At 38.0% G+C, this 15,653-nt stretch overlaps 1 protein-coding gene across 2 annotated transcripts in view; it reads left to right on the top strand.

Annotated features, from left to right (window-relative positions):
- LOC117418256 (protein tweety homolog 3-like) overlaps positions 1-15,653 on the top strand; it is a 61,064-nt gene that overhangs the window by 37,441 nt on the left and 7,970 nt on the right. For both annotated transcript variants that reach the window (XM_034031106.3, XM_059035449.1), the window contains 5 exons: positions 1,885-1,960; positions 7,853-7,908; positions 9,700-9,792; positions 11,343-11,435; positions 13,850-13,986. In XM_034031106.3, the coding sequence (XP_033886997.3) occupies positions 1,885-1,960; positions 7,853-7,908; positions 9,700-9,792; positions 11,343-11,435; positions 13,850-13,986 (455 nt within the window). The remainder of the gene's footprint in view (positions 1-1,884; positions 1,961-7,852; positions 7,909-9,699; positions 9,793-11,342; positions 11,436-13,849; positions 13,987-15,653) is intronic.

Below are 15,653 nucleotides of genomic sequence, written 5' to 3'. Positions count from 1 at the left end.
CCCTGCCAATGGAGATGGCTTTCCATTGTCCACATTTGTTTTATTGTCTCTGCAGACAGTCTATACTTTGTGTTAGTAAGTGATGGATTGCTTTCTAGATATAATATGCACCATTTGTCCTTCACCTGGGACAAAAAAATGTAGTACAATACAATAAAATACAGGAAAAATGCCAAATCCAATTCCAGTATTTAAACATACCATACTGACGCTTGTCGTTTCAAGACCAGCATTTACAAGACGGATATCGTCGTCTTAATGAAATGCCCACTTTTGTTTGTCAGTGTCGGTTTGGCAGCTGCAGTATGTTATGTGCTCCACTGTGAAAGAATCAGGTCAAGGTAAAAACAGGTTTTTGTTTCTGTGAGAATGAAATTTACGACCTCCGAGAGTATTAAATTAAGGTTCCCTGGTTACCATCCAGGTGGTCTGCTGGCTGAGTGAACGGAGATACCTGCAACTTACAGTAATTGCCGTGGAACTGAGCCTATGCTATTGTCTAGGGTGATCTACAATGTGATTGACCCCATTCTTCAATATGCTTGCTTCAATTGCTTTCTCTTTGAACTGATTGTCCCATTCTGCTGTTTAGATTTAGAGGTGAACTGTACTTGCTAGCCTTACTCTTTTGGAACAGTAGCACTTTTTACTGCTTGCCTGATCAAAATATTATTATCAATTAGGTCGACCTGAGTATAGGTATATTGTAAAGTGAGTGGAGAAAACAGTTCATAAACAGTTTATAAACTAATTACATTTTTCGGTTGTGTGTACTGTATAGTTTTGAAGTATGCTTTGAATAAATGTGTTCAGAATGGCTCTAGCCAATTCCAAGTGAATTGGAGGATTGGCCAGTTCAATGAAGGCTCAAGTGATAGGAGTTAAATTGTGTACTGTAGTTCTAGTTTACTTGTGTAAATGCTGTGCCTACGTGTCTTGAAACTCGTTATTCAACCTTTGCATTTCAATCGCAAATCCATTCCTCCTCTTCCGGTACCGTGCTTCACATAAGCGCAGCCAACCAGTAAACTTTAAAAGAGATCATTTTTAACTAAAGAGCTCTGGAATACAAAATAAGAGCCTTGTGTCTTTACTGTGTTTCACTTCATACAGTGCCAAGGGTGGGCAATGAGAGGGCCGAAGCACTAGAAAAGTGTCCATATTGATGAGATTGATTTCTGGTATCGTTTTTGAGTCTTCCATTGCGCCAGTGGATACAGACACATTCAAGCATTGATCTGTGATCACATTTCTAACTGGTTTAAAGAGGCAGTATTAATACATGATGTATTAGTGATTCTCACTTGTACTGTAGCTCTTTCCAATCCAGGTTCCAGGTTCAATTAACGACCCGTTTGGGACCAGCCTCTGGACTAAGTTCAACTGACCTATTCATCTCCAGTATAAAATAATCTATTCACAGATACCTTTATCAGATAGTGGAAAGATAACTGATTTAACCTAAATAGCTCCCATTGCATCTGGAAAGTAACTAGGGGGTCTGGGTTCAGTGATCCCCAGTTAATTTCTTTATTTTAATCTGATTGCATTTAGAATCTGAACTCAGAAATAGTAGGATGCGGAAATAGAGTGAAGAGAATCAAACTCAAATATTAATGGATAGAACATGTGCTTCTCTTGGTGCCAATTGGGTCTTTCAGTCCACAGCAAAAGCAGGAGTGTGAGAGGTAGGAGAGTGCCCCCTGGATGTGCATGCTGAGGTACTGGTATGATGTTTTGGATACAGAGGAGAGGAAAAGGTTGTATTTAGCATTCCTTATTTGAGTCCTGGATTGACAATGGCAAATTGTTGTTGACGACTTCAGTGTTAAGTTTTGAGAATTGATAAATAACGTATCTCTCTTTCTTTTCTTCTGTCCGCAGGGTTCCAGTGATTTTTGCGTGTCCCCCAACATATACATCTCCAAAGTCGTGGAAGAGAATGACGTTATCAGTAAAGGTATGAAGAAAGGCTTGCACCTCATCCATTTCCAATAACAAGGGTTAGGTACAAACATATTATCTCCATGAGAAACGGCATTGTGAGAGAAAATATGTGATGTTTTAGATGTGTTTTTGCAATGGGTTAGCAAAGGTCAGTAATATAGTTTTGCCTCTCCAAGTTCATCAGCTTGCACATAGCGATGTTGTTACCTGCCGTCAAACATTCCTTCATGACACCAAAGCGTGATAAACCTTGGGTTATTGAATATGTGTTGCACAGGGAAATTGGTTTAGAGAAAACTAGGCAAACATGCAGTATTTCTTGAACATATAATCAATCATTTATACCTGCACTGGGAGTCGTTAAATTGTACTATTTAAAGATATAAAATTATGTTGTGTTATTGTGCAAAGTGGAAGTCATTCCAAACTTAATAAATTCCATATTGAAACGAGAACCGGGGATGTGCTCTTGAATGTTAATGGACTGTGGAGTCGGTCCCTCTCTGCTCTTGGGGAGGGGGGGATTGGCCAGTCTGCTTCTGTTATGAGCTGTCACATTGGAAAGGATGGTACCTCAGGCAAACACATAATGAAAATAAAGAAAATAGAAGAGAGACATGCACAGAGGGAGGGAGCGTGTTTTTGTTATGCGGTGGGTTTTTTTAGTGCCGTTTTGTAGCTGTATTAACCGTTTTGCTCCCATCGATTTTCTATAATATCTGTCAGGTTTCAACCAATTTTAGCTGCATCTTTTTTCTGAAATAAGATACAGCTCCTACTTACTGGAGCTGGACTAATTGTTTCCGTTCTCCTGGAGAACCACCCTATATCCAAATGGCTCAATTCTTTTTCCTGGAGCCGTAAACCTGGGTGTAATACAGGCTTTTCCAAACAAAACCTTAGTGAGCTCTGGAAACTGAAAGTAGCTTGGTACTGTGTAATCCCAAGTACCATATCTTTTTCTGCAAGTGGTGAATTCCAAACCAATTGTAGAACGACCTGAATCAAGATGGAAAGTTATTGCTTTAAGCCTATCCAGTCATTTCCTTTTATGTTTCAAAGCTTTTAAGCAGCCTCTGATTTCTGGGAAATATATCTCCACCCTTGTTTGAATTGCACAAATTTAAGAGCAACTAAATGTGTGTGTTTGATTTTTTTTTTTTTTTTTTAGCGGAAACTGAAAGCATCATTAACACCTGAGGTTGACATTTTCAGAGTTCCCGTCTTGCAATTTGGAAGTTGTCTAGCACTTACTGAGAAATGAACCCTTCTGACACCTTTCACAGCTTGTTTACCTATGTGTGGAGAACCGAAACTGATTAGCAAGAAACAACACTTTGAAAGCTGTCTAAATTGTCTCTACATGTAGAAGTATCTTGAGAATCCAGTGCTGGCTTTGTTATTTTATTTTCTTTAAAATTTGCACACCCAACAACCTCCATTTGACCCTGTTACCTTTCCATTCCCGTTATTTTTAATTGCCGTTCTATATTCTGCACAAGTGCCTTCTAATTTAAATACAATTTTATGAAATGCTGCTTTTAAAATACGTAACACTTCTGCATGGCTGCTACCCTACAGTAACTGTCTGCCCTCCTGGATAAAAATGTTAAGCCAGAATAGTTTGCAGTCCAGTCAAATGTGCAATAGGACGTTCGGGGATAAAAATAGTAGTTATGAAAGGAAAGCAGCTAAAGTTATGCAAGTCGTATGGATTTATTGGACCTTTCTCTCCAGTCCCTTATCAGTCATCAGCACGTCATCAAATGCCTTAAGGAATTACAGAATGTATGTCTTTGGAAATGTGTGTAAAATCACAAAAGCAGTATGTGCTATAAACAAGGTTTTGCTCAAGGCGTTTCATTATAAGCAGAGGGACGAGGGTCCAAGGGTGACGCTTAAAATAAGTTTAACCTGTAAAAATGTGAGTGTGGAATATGTAAATCCTAGAAAAATAAAGCAACGTCAGTCAGAACAGAAAAGGAACGCTATTAAAAATTATTAATGACGTACCTGTAATTTAATTTCGTTGTTAACATCCTGACAACTTTTTTTACACTTTTCACATCTGTTTCAAAGATCTTTTCAAAATGTCCGCTCTAGTGCACTGATAGTGTGTCTCTCTCCTCTCTCTCTCTCTCTCTCTCTCTCTCTCTCTCTCTCTCTCTCTCTCTCTCAGAAAGTTAAAGGTGGGGTGCAATGATTTTTTTCAGAATTCACTTATATAGTACTGTTGGTAGGTCAATAAAAGTATCTGTGTAGTTTTAATATATAGGTTTTAACACTAAGCGTATAAAAAACAACTCTGAAGTTGACACCTCTATGAAAAGTACAGCTCACTCGAAGCTGCGGCTAATTTATGCGTGACGTCACACCCGGACAAGCTCGCGATCCCGCCCGCTGCTTTCCGGCATTACCGCTCACCAAAACTGCTCGTCGAAACACAACGCACCCAGGGGACAGATATTGTGGTAAATAATTGTGTAATGTATGGTTGCTCCAACACAGCAGGGCCATTGGTATCTCTCCACAAGTTTCCTAAAGAGCCGGTACGATGCCAACAATGGGTGAAGTGAGGAGGACCAGGGATTGGGATGCTAAGCCCAACAGCAGCTGCATCTGCAGCTCCCACTTTACCGAAGACAGCTTTATTAATTGAATGATGTTCAAGATGGGTGCTGTTAAAGTTAAATTAAATAAGGATGCAGTACCATTCATTTATCCTTGGTTTTGTCTTGAATCGGGCAGTGCGGTTTATTCAGGATTCTTGTTGCAATGCTAGACCATTTTTATTTGTTTTGAGATTTCAGTACTTGAAGTTATGTTTGCATGTCAAGAACTGAGAAGTAGGAAATCCCATCTGGAAGACAGACCCAGTTTTACTGATAGTCACACTTGTCTGGATGTTTTCCCCAGATGTGAAACCTTACAACCCTGGTCACAGCAGACAAGTCTGTTCTACAAGAATCTTCTCGCAGCATCTAATTAGCACTTTCCTGTTAGTGTTGAACCTGGGTTAAACCTGCACATTTATGTTTTGTCCAGATCCCTAGTGGGGTATTTCTTGTCTATCAAAGTGCTTTAAATGAATATAGAAAGAAAATAAATAAACGCAGGAAGACTAGATTTGAGATTGTCTAGTTTACAGTATACCGTTGCTTTGATTCTGTGTTAATCTAGTTGTATTCTATCTAAGACCATATTAATAATAGTTACTGCAATATTTACTGCAACATGAAGCCAGGTCTACAAGTGTTTTTATAATGCTGTCATTTATTTATTTATTTATTTATTTATTTATTTATTTTACTAAAAAAAAAAAAAAAAAAAAAAAAAAAGTGAAATGCCTTCTGAAACTGTAAATACATAATAACTGAAATGGCTCCTTACTAAGTAAGTTAGAAGGTATATTTCCGGGTGTTTCTATTGGTTGGTTCTGCTATTTCCTGTTATTGCGACATTTATAAAATAAAAGCATTTAACCTGACACTTTTATCTTCACATTATGTGCAGTGATAATATCACATGCTGTTATAGTATATTGTTTTAAACGAATAGTTTATAATTTGCCAGGCAAAGCAGAACAGCCTGGCCAACAAAAGTATAATGAGATTATAATTAGAAATAATTACGATTCTAAATTATAATGCCATGTCTTTTGAAAAATAATCACCATACTCCTAGGTGCAATAAACATGTGGTGATTTTAAATCACAATGTGTAGAAAACTGTAGCTGTCTCCTCCTTTTGAGACCAGATGTTTTGAAATTATTGTAATTGTGCAGTAAAACCAGGATCAAATCAATATCCCATATTAGCAGCAGAGCTTTTCAGTGCAAGTGACTAGCTCGTTGTCTCTCAGATTCATTTGATATTACCTGGTAATACAAGCAGTACATTTTAGAGAGGCCTGTTTGTCGTCTTGTATATGGCTACCTCAGTATATAAATTAATGCCCACTTTATTTCACTTGTCAGTTGTATAATTACACTGTTTATTAAACATGCAGGCACAGCTATAAAAGACATTCAAAGTAGCTCATCCATAACTACACAGAGATGGGGAATGCCTCCCTCGTAAATCTTTTTAATGTGTTGCTAGTTCTGGAGCCTAATTCCGGGCAGCAAGAGCTCGGTGCGTTTTTTTTTTTTTCAAATCAATTGATTGATTAACAAAGGGTCTCGTGCGCAATTAGTAGATTGTCCGCAACACCGATTGAGCAGCAGAGAAGCTCCATGGAGTGGTGATTGATTGATTGATTGATTGATTGATTGATTGATTGATTGATTGAGTTGCTCACACAACGGCACCAGGACTGTTCATTGCAGAGCTGGAAGCTAAGTGTACACAAATAAATACTGCTCATAAAAGCACAAAATCATAGGCGTATATTGTGCTGTCTTTTCTCTTTTTAGTAGACCTACAGCAGTGGTACCACAGTTGTGTGTTTTTCATAAGGTTCAGGGCATGATCATTTCTCTCATGGTTTAACTACCTTCTTATTCCCAATGGTTTCTTATACAACTAAATCTCTCGTATCTCTCCCGATGCTGTATAGGGCTTTCATTTCCTATTGCGGCTGCAGGCATGGCAGAGATACGAACTTAGATTCTGTCCATTGGGAGGGGTAAATATGTAGTGTGAGATGATACAAACCATACTGCAGTAACAGTTAAATTGTTTTCTATGTTCCTTTTATTTATTTGGAATTTGACTCGAGTTGAGGCCTGCTTTAGTGTGCGTAGTCTGGAAGTTAAGGAGTCTGACGTTCCAGTTACTTACAGTACCATCAGTCAGCTAAGACCACGGAATCAGGGATTGTTCGCTGCGTTAATGCAGGAGACAACATTTCCTAGAGAGCGCCCCAGGGTTAATGCATAATGAATGCAATCTGGTAGGTAAACGTGCCACCAGTTGTTGTGTGTGTGTGTGTGTGTTTTTTTTTTTTTGTTTTTTTTTTTTGCATTGGCTTAACATAAGGGTAAAGAAGAAACAAACCTAATAATAATAAACGGTTGACATTCTGAGTCTCCATGCACTCCCAGGTGGTACACATGATTATGGGAGGAAGCCTGATGCCAGTTGAGACAGCATGTACAGTATGTATCCCCTGCCTCCTGCACAGACCTCCTCTGGCTACTGAAAAGAAAGAGAACAATGTAATTGGTAGAGTGTTTGAAATCAGGTGTACGAAATCAACCATTTGTCAAAATTTGTATCTTGCATATGAATGTCATAATATGCATAGAACATATTAATTTAATTCTAAAGTAAAAAACATTAATAGGTTAGTCCCTGAATACAATCTTCGTTTTTTGGAATTTTTATAGTAAGATAATATGTCATGTTTATGGTGTCTCTTGTAATAGAAATCATTTCACACAGTTTCGCTATTCGGTCCTGTCGCCCAAACAGCATGACATTACATCTTTTGTAATAATAAGAGACAGCCCACACACGGCATATTAACTTAAATTATATGCAGAAGACGACTGCAACCCAGCCTAATTTTGTTTATCTAATTTAAATGCCTCACACATGCCATGAAGTTTACATTTTTTTACAATGAATGCATTTTGTGTGTGTTTTTTTGGCTGCAGCTTATTAGTTTTTAACCAAACCAGTGCATGGGGCTTGTCGAGTGTGCCTGGCTTTCAGAATAGTTTCTGCAAGGCGACTCAATAGGGATGGCTTATAATGCGTTGCCTGTAGCTTCTCTGAGAAGTATCTTGCTTGCCATTTTAGGGGGATGTGTCAAGTACGTCTGTTTCTTGAAGCCAGTACGACGTCTCGATATGGAAACTCAAACGCAGGACGTTTCCTTTGTGAATAAAGTAAAAGTTTAGGTTATGCTTGTGATAGTGGTGCAATATACAGTAAGCCATGTATTATTTTATTTTAACAGATATTCTGCAGTATTACCTGAAATGTGACACTGGGCACCCAAACCCTTTCCAACAGGTAAGGCTCTGTCACTTTTATTTGCCTGTATTAATTTATTTTAATCATATTTTGTACACTATTGTGAGACTCTGTCTGTCTGTCTGTCTATCTATCTATCTATCTATCTATCTATCTCTCTATCTCTATCTATCTATCTATCTATCTATCATAGTTAAAAAAATATACAGATGAGGATTAAAGTGTAGTTTGAATTGCATATTAAACGATTTCATAACACTTAATGCAGGCCACAAAAGATTTTTAAAAAAGTAAAAAAAAAAAAAAAAAAAACTTGGAGCCAAATGGAGCAAGTCACCTAATTAACAAATATGTGGTGTTTTAGAGGGAGGAATCATGTAGGAAGGGAGAAATCTGAAGGATTGTCATGATTTTGTAGGGGATTGCTTAGCATTTTGAAAATGAGTTTACTGCATGTTTAACACCTTGGAATGATGTGGGTATTATTTGGCACCTTTCAAACAGCATCTCGTATGGATGAAATATGTCACTTAACCAGAAACTGACAGTCTTTGTAACAGATCAGATGCACATCTCATCCACCTGATCCACAGGTTCCCTTCGGTGTCTCTGAAAACCCTCATTACGATCGGAGTGGAAAACCCGTCCTTTAGGATGAATGATTAGGGATAAATTGGACATAATTGTATTTGTCGGATTTTAGTGTGCACTCACTCGTTTTTAATTGATCCCACTATATCAAGAGACTGAGGGCAAGTGGGAGCCTGAATGCAAAAAAAAAAAAAAAAGTATGTCTGCTTAAGACCAAAGCAAAAATCCTTGAAAAGATAAATCACTTCATGGAGAAGCATTCAAGACTGAATGCTGGGGTCAGAACATTTCCACCATACAGATTCCGAAGTTCCAAAAAAAAAAAAAAAAAAAAAGGCTATTTTAGCGTAAATAATGGGCACTTGCAAACAATATATTCAGTCAAATGAATTAAAACAAAATAAAAACACATTTTAATATCTGACATAATTACTATTAAATTAGAATCTGATTGTTATGGCATTTTACAAAATTGCAAAGAAAATTCCTTTGTTTATTTCAGTTTTGTGTGTTGGGTAACGTTATAGTACAAACCTGTGCCATAATGGTTTGTTATCCAGCCTCTACAAGTTCGAGCAAAGCGACCATGTGAACTGTGATGGATCTCAGTGATGGGGCACTGTTCTTGTGGTTGTCACGGCTGTCTTCTGCTAAAACGGCAAAATGAAGAACGGTAGACTATAGGGAGATACCTTGTCAACCATTTCAGTTTGTCGATGAAGATGAATGCATTTTAAAAGCAGCAGTTTGCTGTTAATGTATTGCAGATTTTTCTTCAGTTAAGCATAAGCATATTGCAACCTTGAGCCTGCATCCCAGTTTTCAGTCTTATGATATAAGTAATGGAGATTCATCTATGGTACCCAGCAGTGTGGAGTAGTGGTTAGGGTTCTGGACTCTTGACCGGAGGGTCGTTGGTTCAATCCCAGGTGGGGGACACTGCTGCTGTACCCTTGAGCAAGGTACTTTACCTAGATTGCTCCAGTAAAAAAACTCAAGTGCTAATAAATAAATAATAATAATAATGTTGCATAATTTTAAAAAGAAATACAAATATGAACCTTATTATAGTTTACAATATTTAACCTTTATTAACACTAGCTGAATTTAGAACCTAATCCTTTTATTTTATTCAGTTACGTTATGTGCTTTAGCTTGCAGCATGTGAGGAATGCTAAATATTGATAATGTCTTATTTTTATAATGGATTACCCAGTATGTGTTTTGAATGTGTTTCAGAAACTGTCAGGGAGTCACAAAGCCCTTGTTGAGATGCAGGATGATGTGGCAGAACTGCTGAGGTCGGCTATCCGCGAATACCCTCAGACCAAGGTAGGGGCGTCTGCTGTGCGACACATGAAGCAGACCATGGGGGCGATTCCATCAATCTAAAGTGTGATGTCAATAACTGAACAGGGGCCCTTTGCATATCAGGAGTCTGTGTAGAAGATTTATGACTTAAAATATGTGGAAAGTCAGCGAGTGTCCTATTTTGGCAGTGTTTAGATCTGCCTCTGTTCATATCCGTTGGATAGACCCCCTGTTTATTACTGGAACAGCAACTAGTGAATGAAACCATACACCATGCAACTGTGATCCCCTGAAATGCATTTTTCACAATACACCACTGCACAAATATATTGCTTTAGTGGCTGTGTCAATTGTTTGAAAATGCCTGCTGTAGTGTATATAGTTAGATGTATGAGCCGTACAAATACGTCTCACAAAAAAGGGACAGAAAGCAGACAATTGCTGTGTCAATTGCAGAACGGTACCCGTTTATGCTCACATACAGCTGTGTTTCTTTATATACATGGTTTCTATGGGGGGGATACCTCTCTCCTTTCTTTGAATAGTGAATGGTGTTATTGTTCCTCACTGATCCCTTCAACTGTCATTGCTGATTTGACAAATTGCTGCCTGGCAATTTTGTACGAACACCAACAAAAAAACAAATCAACTTTGGTGGTAAAAGTTGCTATTGACAGTAAGTGCAGAGTTTGTCAAAACTTATGTGCTGGGAAATGAGATTGGTTTACTGCAGAGATTCCACTGCACTCCACCTTGGGTGGGAGTAGAGGGTGATTTTCCTGTTTGCATAACACTGTTTTTTTTTTTTTTTTTTCACAGAGTATACGGTTATGTTCAGTGTTATAGATATTATGTAGCCTCAAGTGCCTGCATTAATAATTGAAATGTGCATCTCTGCAACAGATTTTATACAGTAAATCACTTTTGTTGACACAGTAGAACTGTAGGAATGACCACCATTAAAAATAATAATAAAAATAAACTGTAGTCTGTTTTATACTTGGTATTGTGTTTTAAAGGACGTTATAATTGCAGCAAAATGAATAAACGGTAACACATACAGTATATACACCCGCACATTATAGGCAAATCAGTATTAATGCAATTTTGTGCTATGAAGTAACATGTAAACAAGTTGCATTTGTAATACTTGAGTACCCTTGGGCCTTTCTTCCATAGTCACATCTGTTTTTAGTTTTGTAAAGAGCTTTGTCTTAGTTTTAATGTAGCCAGCCCTGATAATACATTGTTGCGTAATTCCGAAGGGCTGTGTTATGAGGTCATTGGTGCAACAGCCCCCTTTTTGAAAATCTGTCATGCTCCTTATAGTAAAGCCCTGTATTACAGTGGGGGAGTATCCTGGGAATAAAAATGAGCCGTGATAACCACCTTTTACTACACATCGTACTGTAGAACACGTTTTTGTTTAAATAATTGATTTTTGGGGTAACACTGATAATAGTTAAAGGGCAGGCATGCAGCATTCTGTTCCAATAAGAAACTAAACAAAAGCATTCAAATAATTCGAAGTACAGTCGTTTTTAAGATTCTTTGTGTCTTGTGCCTAACAGGGGACTCTAGAACAAATCCAGGGGGTGTTGAACTCCACAGAGATCAGCCTCCACCAGCTCACTGCCCTGACTGATTGTCGCAGCCTGCACATGGTGAGTAACTACAGGGCTCGATGGCCTTCATTGTGGTGCATGTGAAGACATTAGCTTTATTGCACAGTCCAACTGGTATTAAAGGAACCACTTTAACTACCAGGGGGTGTCCAAAAGGCTGACTTGACTGTCTTTCCATTGCATACAGTACCCAATAGAATTAATGAAGCCAGACACATAAATTATTTTAATGTTTATTGTGTCATCGTAGGATCCCAGTTTGTTTTTGTGAACTTTGCCCCCAGCTAAAAACAAATTAAAAAAAACATTTCTATTAATGGTTGATGTTGGCTAGTTTTACCGGATGTCTGGGATCCACAGATTTGAGTGTTTGTAATTTTTAGAAAATTTGTTACTTTTGGCCTGTGTTTATTATTGTAAGGCAATAAATTACCACTCACAAAAGCTGCACTGGGATTTAATAATTCCTCCCTGAAACTGCGTTTTTGTGCTGAAACTTAATTAAGGCATTCTTTACCAAAATATATCCAGACTATCAGAATTGCTGCAGTTGCTTTCTCTATGCTGGAAGTTTTCCCAGCTGGGTTTGCCATATCAGGATTTTTCTGTTGGCAACAGCATTCTCTTTAAAATAGATTATTTTTTTTTTTGTTGTAAAAGTCAGGTGGAGACTTGCAGGGCTTGTACAGTAGTAGGGTGGTGTTAAGGACAGGCCTGAAAGCATCTACTGTACAGTATTCCCATTTAACAGCGACTGTTCCGCTCAGTAGAGCGTGCTGTGACCTGTTTGTCAGCCACTCCCAGGTGTGTGTGTGTGTGTGTGTGTGTACAAATCATTTTCATTAATTACAGCTGGTTAATTGGTTTAAATGGCCTGCGCGGATGTTAAACAAGGTAAACCTGTTCGGTTACCTTCACGGTTTGATGGCAGGCAGGGATTCCCGTGAGACCTATTCTCACTTTCCTGTGTGTGTGTGTGTGTGTGTGTGTGTGTGAGTGAAGGCTGTGCTCGCTATGCTGCACCCCAGTATGCGCAATACCCTGGCAAGATTCCAGCTGGATGCAACTCTTCTGACTCCCTGTTATTATTGTAACCAAGTTTTTAGTTTCTCTGTTTTAGACATCATCGGTCAAACTAATTTATTTCTGCAGCTATGGCCAAAAGTTTTGCCTCACCTAGAATTTTAGGATTGAGACATTAATAAAAAAAATAAAAAAATGATCTGAACAGAATTTAGATATTTTTATGTAACATCATGTAATCAAATAAACTACAAAATGATATCGCAAAAGTTTTCCTGGAAGCCATAATAGTACCACAGTATTTCATGTTGGTTTTCTAAAATGTCAGATTTTTTAATTTGTCAGTTTTTCGTTGACATTATTCAGCAGGTTTCATTCGACTTTATGAAGCAAAATGAGTTAATTCTGTAGGGTGATGCAAAACTTTTGGCCATAGCTGTAGATGTGATGCATTGCCTTGTCCTTATTGCTTCTTGAAGTCCAGGCACACACGCGAGCTGTAAAATACAACAAGCTGCACTGTGCCGATGTTAAGAATACTGGGTGTGATTCTGCAGTGTATGTAAAACCGAGAAGCAGTAACATTTACAATATACATGGAAAAATGTCAATTAATAGAATTTACGATGTACGATATTTCTGTGCGAGAGAGCAACTCCCACACATGTTTCTGTTAGTTGCACTCTGACAATTGACAGAGCCCATCAGTCATTTAGATTATTTGACATTGATTGTTCGATTTGCAGGTATTTACTTTGCACGAGTCAGTAGGGTTTCCAAGCTCTATTTAGGAATACAGGATTCGAGTGTATTCCAAAGCATTTCTTGACTGGCAGAATGAAGCTTTTGTTCTATCCAGTAATAGAGATTGCGTTGCAAATCACCTCAAAGTGACTGCCGAGATTGATTGGAAGACTGTTCATTACATTGGCTGCACAAATTGCTATAGCAGAATATTTTGTAAAGCTATAAGCATTACTCATTGCTTAAAGAAAGCTCAGGTAATTACTTACCCAGTGCAATTTTATGGTGATTTCAAGGCTGCTGCCCTGCTTCCAAAGCAATGTTAAAATGTATGCTAACTATTAACTATTAGTTAACTATTTTCAATATTTACAATTAAATGCATTTGTTTTTCCTAAAGGCATGCTAGTTGCAGTTAAGGTTTTTCCCTTTAATAAAAATAAGGTAACTCACCAACATATAATTTATATAGGTCAAGTACTGGTTGCTGTAAATGCAGCAAGTGTCATTTAGATTCGTCCCTTGTGAAAATATATTGAAAATAACTATATTGAAACATTAAAATAATTATATATAATATATAAAATGTCAATTTTTAAAAACAAATAAAAATTGTAATCCAGTCAAACCATCCCGGATGTAGATTTGATGTGTTCAGCTTGACGTTGTTTCCCCCCTGCCTGCAGGATTACGTCCAAGCCCTGACAGGGTTGTGTTATGATGGAGTTGAAGGCCTCATCTATCTGGTTCTCTTCTCCTTCGTCACCGCCCTCATGTTCAGCTCCATCGTCTGCAGTGTCCCACACACCTGGCAGCACAAGAGGTAAGGCTTCCCAAAGCTTGGAAATTATTTAATTCATTAATTTATTTGGCAGATGCTTTTATCCAAGGTGACTTACAGGTGTTACAGGGCAATACAAGGTTACAGAGCAAGCTACAGTACAGTTTACAGTACATGCAAATAATACCACTAAAGTACAAAATGAACAAGGATGCAGCATTGTATATCATCAAGGTGTATCAACAGTGACATAATAGTGCAGTAAAGAGGTGCGTAGTTCAGGGGTCCAGTACACAGTGCAGTCTAACCAGGTGAGGTGCTGATGAGGCTTGAGTAATGCTACTTGAAAGGAGACGTATCACAGGCTGGATCTGCAGGGTGAAACACTGTTCCACTTCTGGAGTGCTGCTCAATTGCAGTGTTAATTGGCAAATGAAAAGTGCTTTTTTAACATGGACAAAAGATGAATTGGTTCAATTTAATAATTAAGGATATGGTTAGAAAGGCCAGGGCTGGGCATGCCAAGGTTGTCTACCTCTGCTGCTTTATGTAGTTTAATAAGGGAGGGACCGTCCTGAAGTTTATATACACAATATTATAACTGAAAAAAAGGAAAGCTGCTACTCTTCCTCCAACATCAAACCTGGATATCCATCCATATGCCATTCAGGACCCTCCTTTTGAAATCTGGTCATTCCAGGAATCCCAGGAATGCACTACCATTTCATGTGTGACAAGGAGGAATTCTGTATTTGAATTATCATATTTATTATCTCTTGCAAGCAGGAAAATAACTTGACAGGAAATGCTTAACACCACCGTGATGCCTGTAAAGAGAATTTGAAAACCATTCGATTTACTCTGACAGAGGAGCCTATCATTGTTCAATCTGGAGACTGTTTGTTTAAATTGGGTACTTTAAGACAAAAGAAGCCAAGAGTCCTGGCTTGTGTGCTTTAAGCAGGTAGTGGAAATGTAGCTACTCATTCTTGGTTTTCTGGAAAAAAATGTCATTGCCCTCTAGTGGAAACTAGATATATTACATTCTGCATTGTTATATTTTTTTTATATGTATATACATAAACTATGTATATACAGTGTAATTGTACGTGATTATATGCTGCCAATATGGTAGAGGCTTGTTTTATTTCACAGTAGGTCCATTATAATGTACATTTGGCAAATTAGTTGAAACAAATCATTGTGTGTGTTTGTGTCCGGCTTCCTCTATTGTTTTAATACAGTAGTTAAGTATTACTTGGACATGTGACAGAATACTAGAATTCAAGGGGGAATGGTAATGCCTTCTTCTTTGCTTCTGAATTGCTTGGTATTCTAAGCTGAAAGTGTACTAACGCCTTTATGCTCAGTAGCTTCAGTATCTTGGAGCCTTCAAAACAATTATCTTTCTTAAGAAGGGTTTGTGGTATAGCAAGACTCTTTAAGGGTGTCTCTTTCCTTCCATTGGTTTGTTTTTTGTTTAGTTTTTTCTTCTAATTGCATGAACACATTTTCGGTGATGGAAGTGGTGCATTTTTAACCCTCTTAAGCCAGGAAGAGTTTCACCAATCCGGTTCTCATTCCCATTCCCATTGGCAAATCCCAAGGTTCTGTCCGGTTACCAACAAACGTGCTGAAATTGATTTCAGTTCAAAATCGCGTGAACGCTCTGAAGTGCTTTATACCGAACTGCTGAGCAGACGGGATAG

The sequence above is a fragment of the Acipenser ruthenus genome, chromosome 13 (genome assembly GCF_902713425.1).
Source record: "Acipenser ruthenus chromosome 13, fAciRut3.2 maternal haplotype, whole genome shotgun sequence".
Lineage (NCBI taxonomy): Eukaryota > Metazoa > Chordata > Actinopteri > Acipenseriformes > Acipenseridae > Acipenser > Acipenser ruthenus.
Note: the sequence above shows the minus strand (reverse complement) of the source record. Positions and strands in the feature narration are given on the sequence as shown.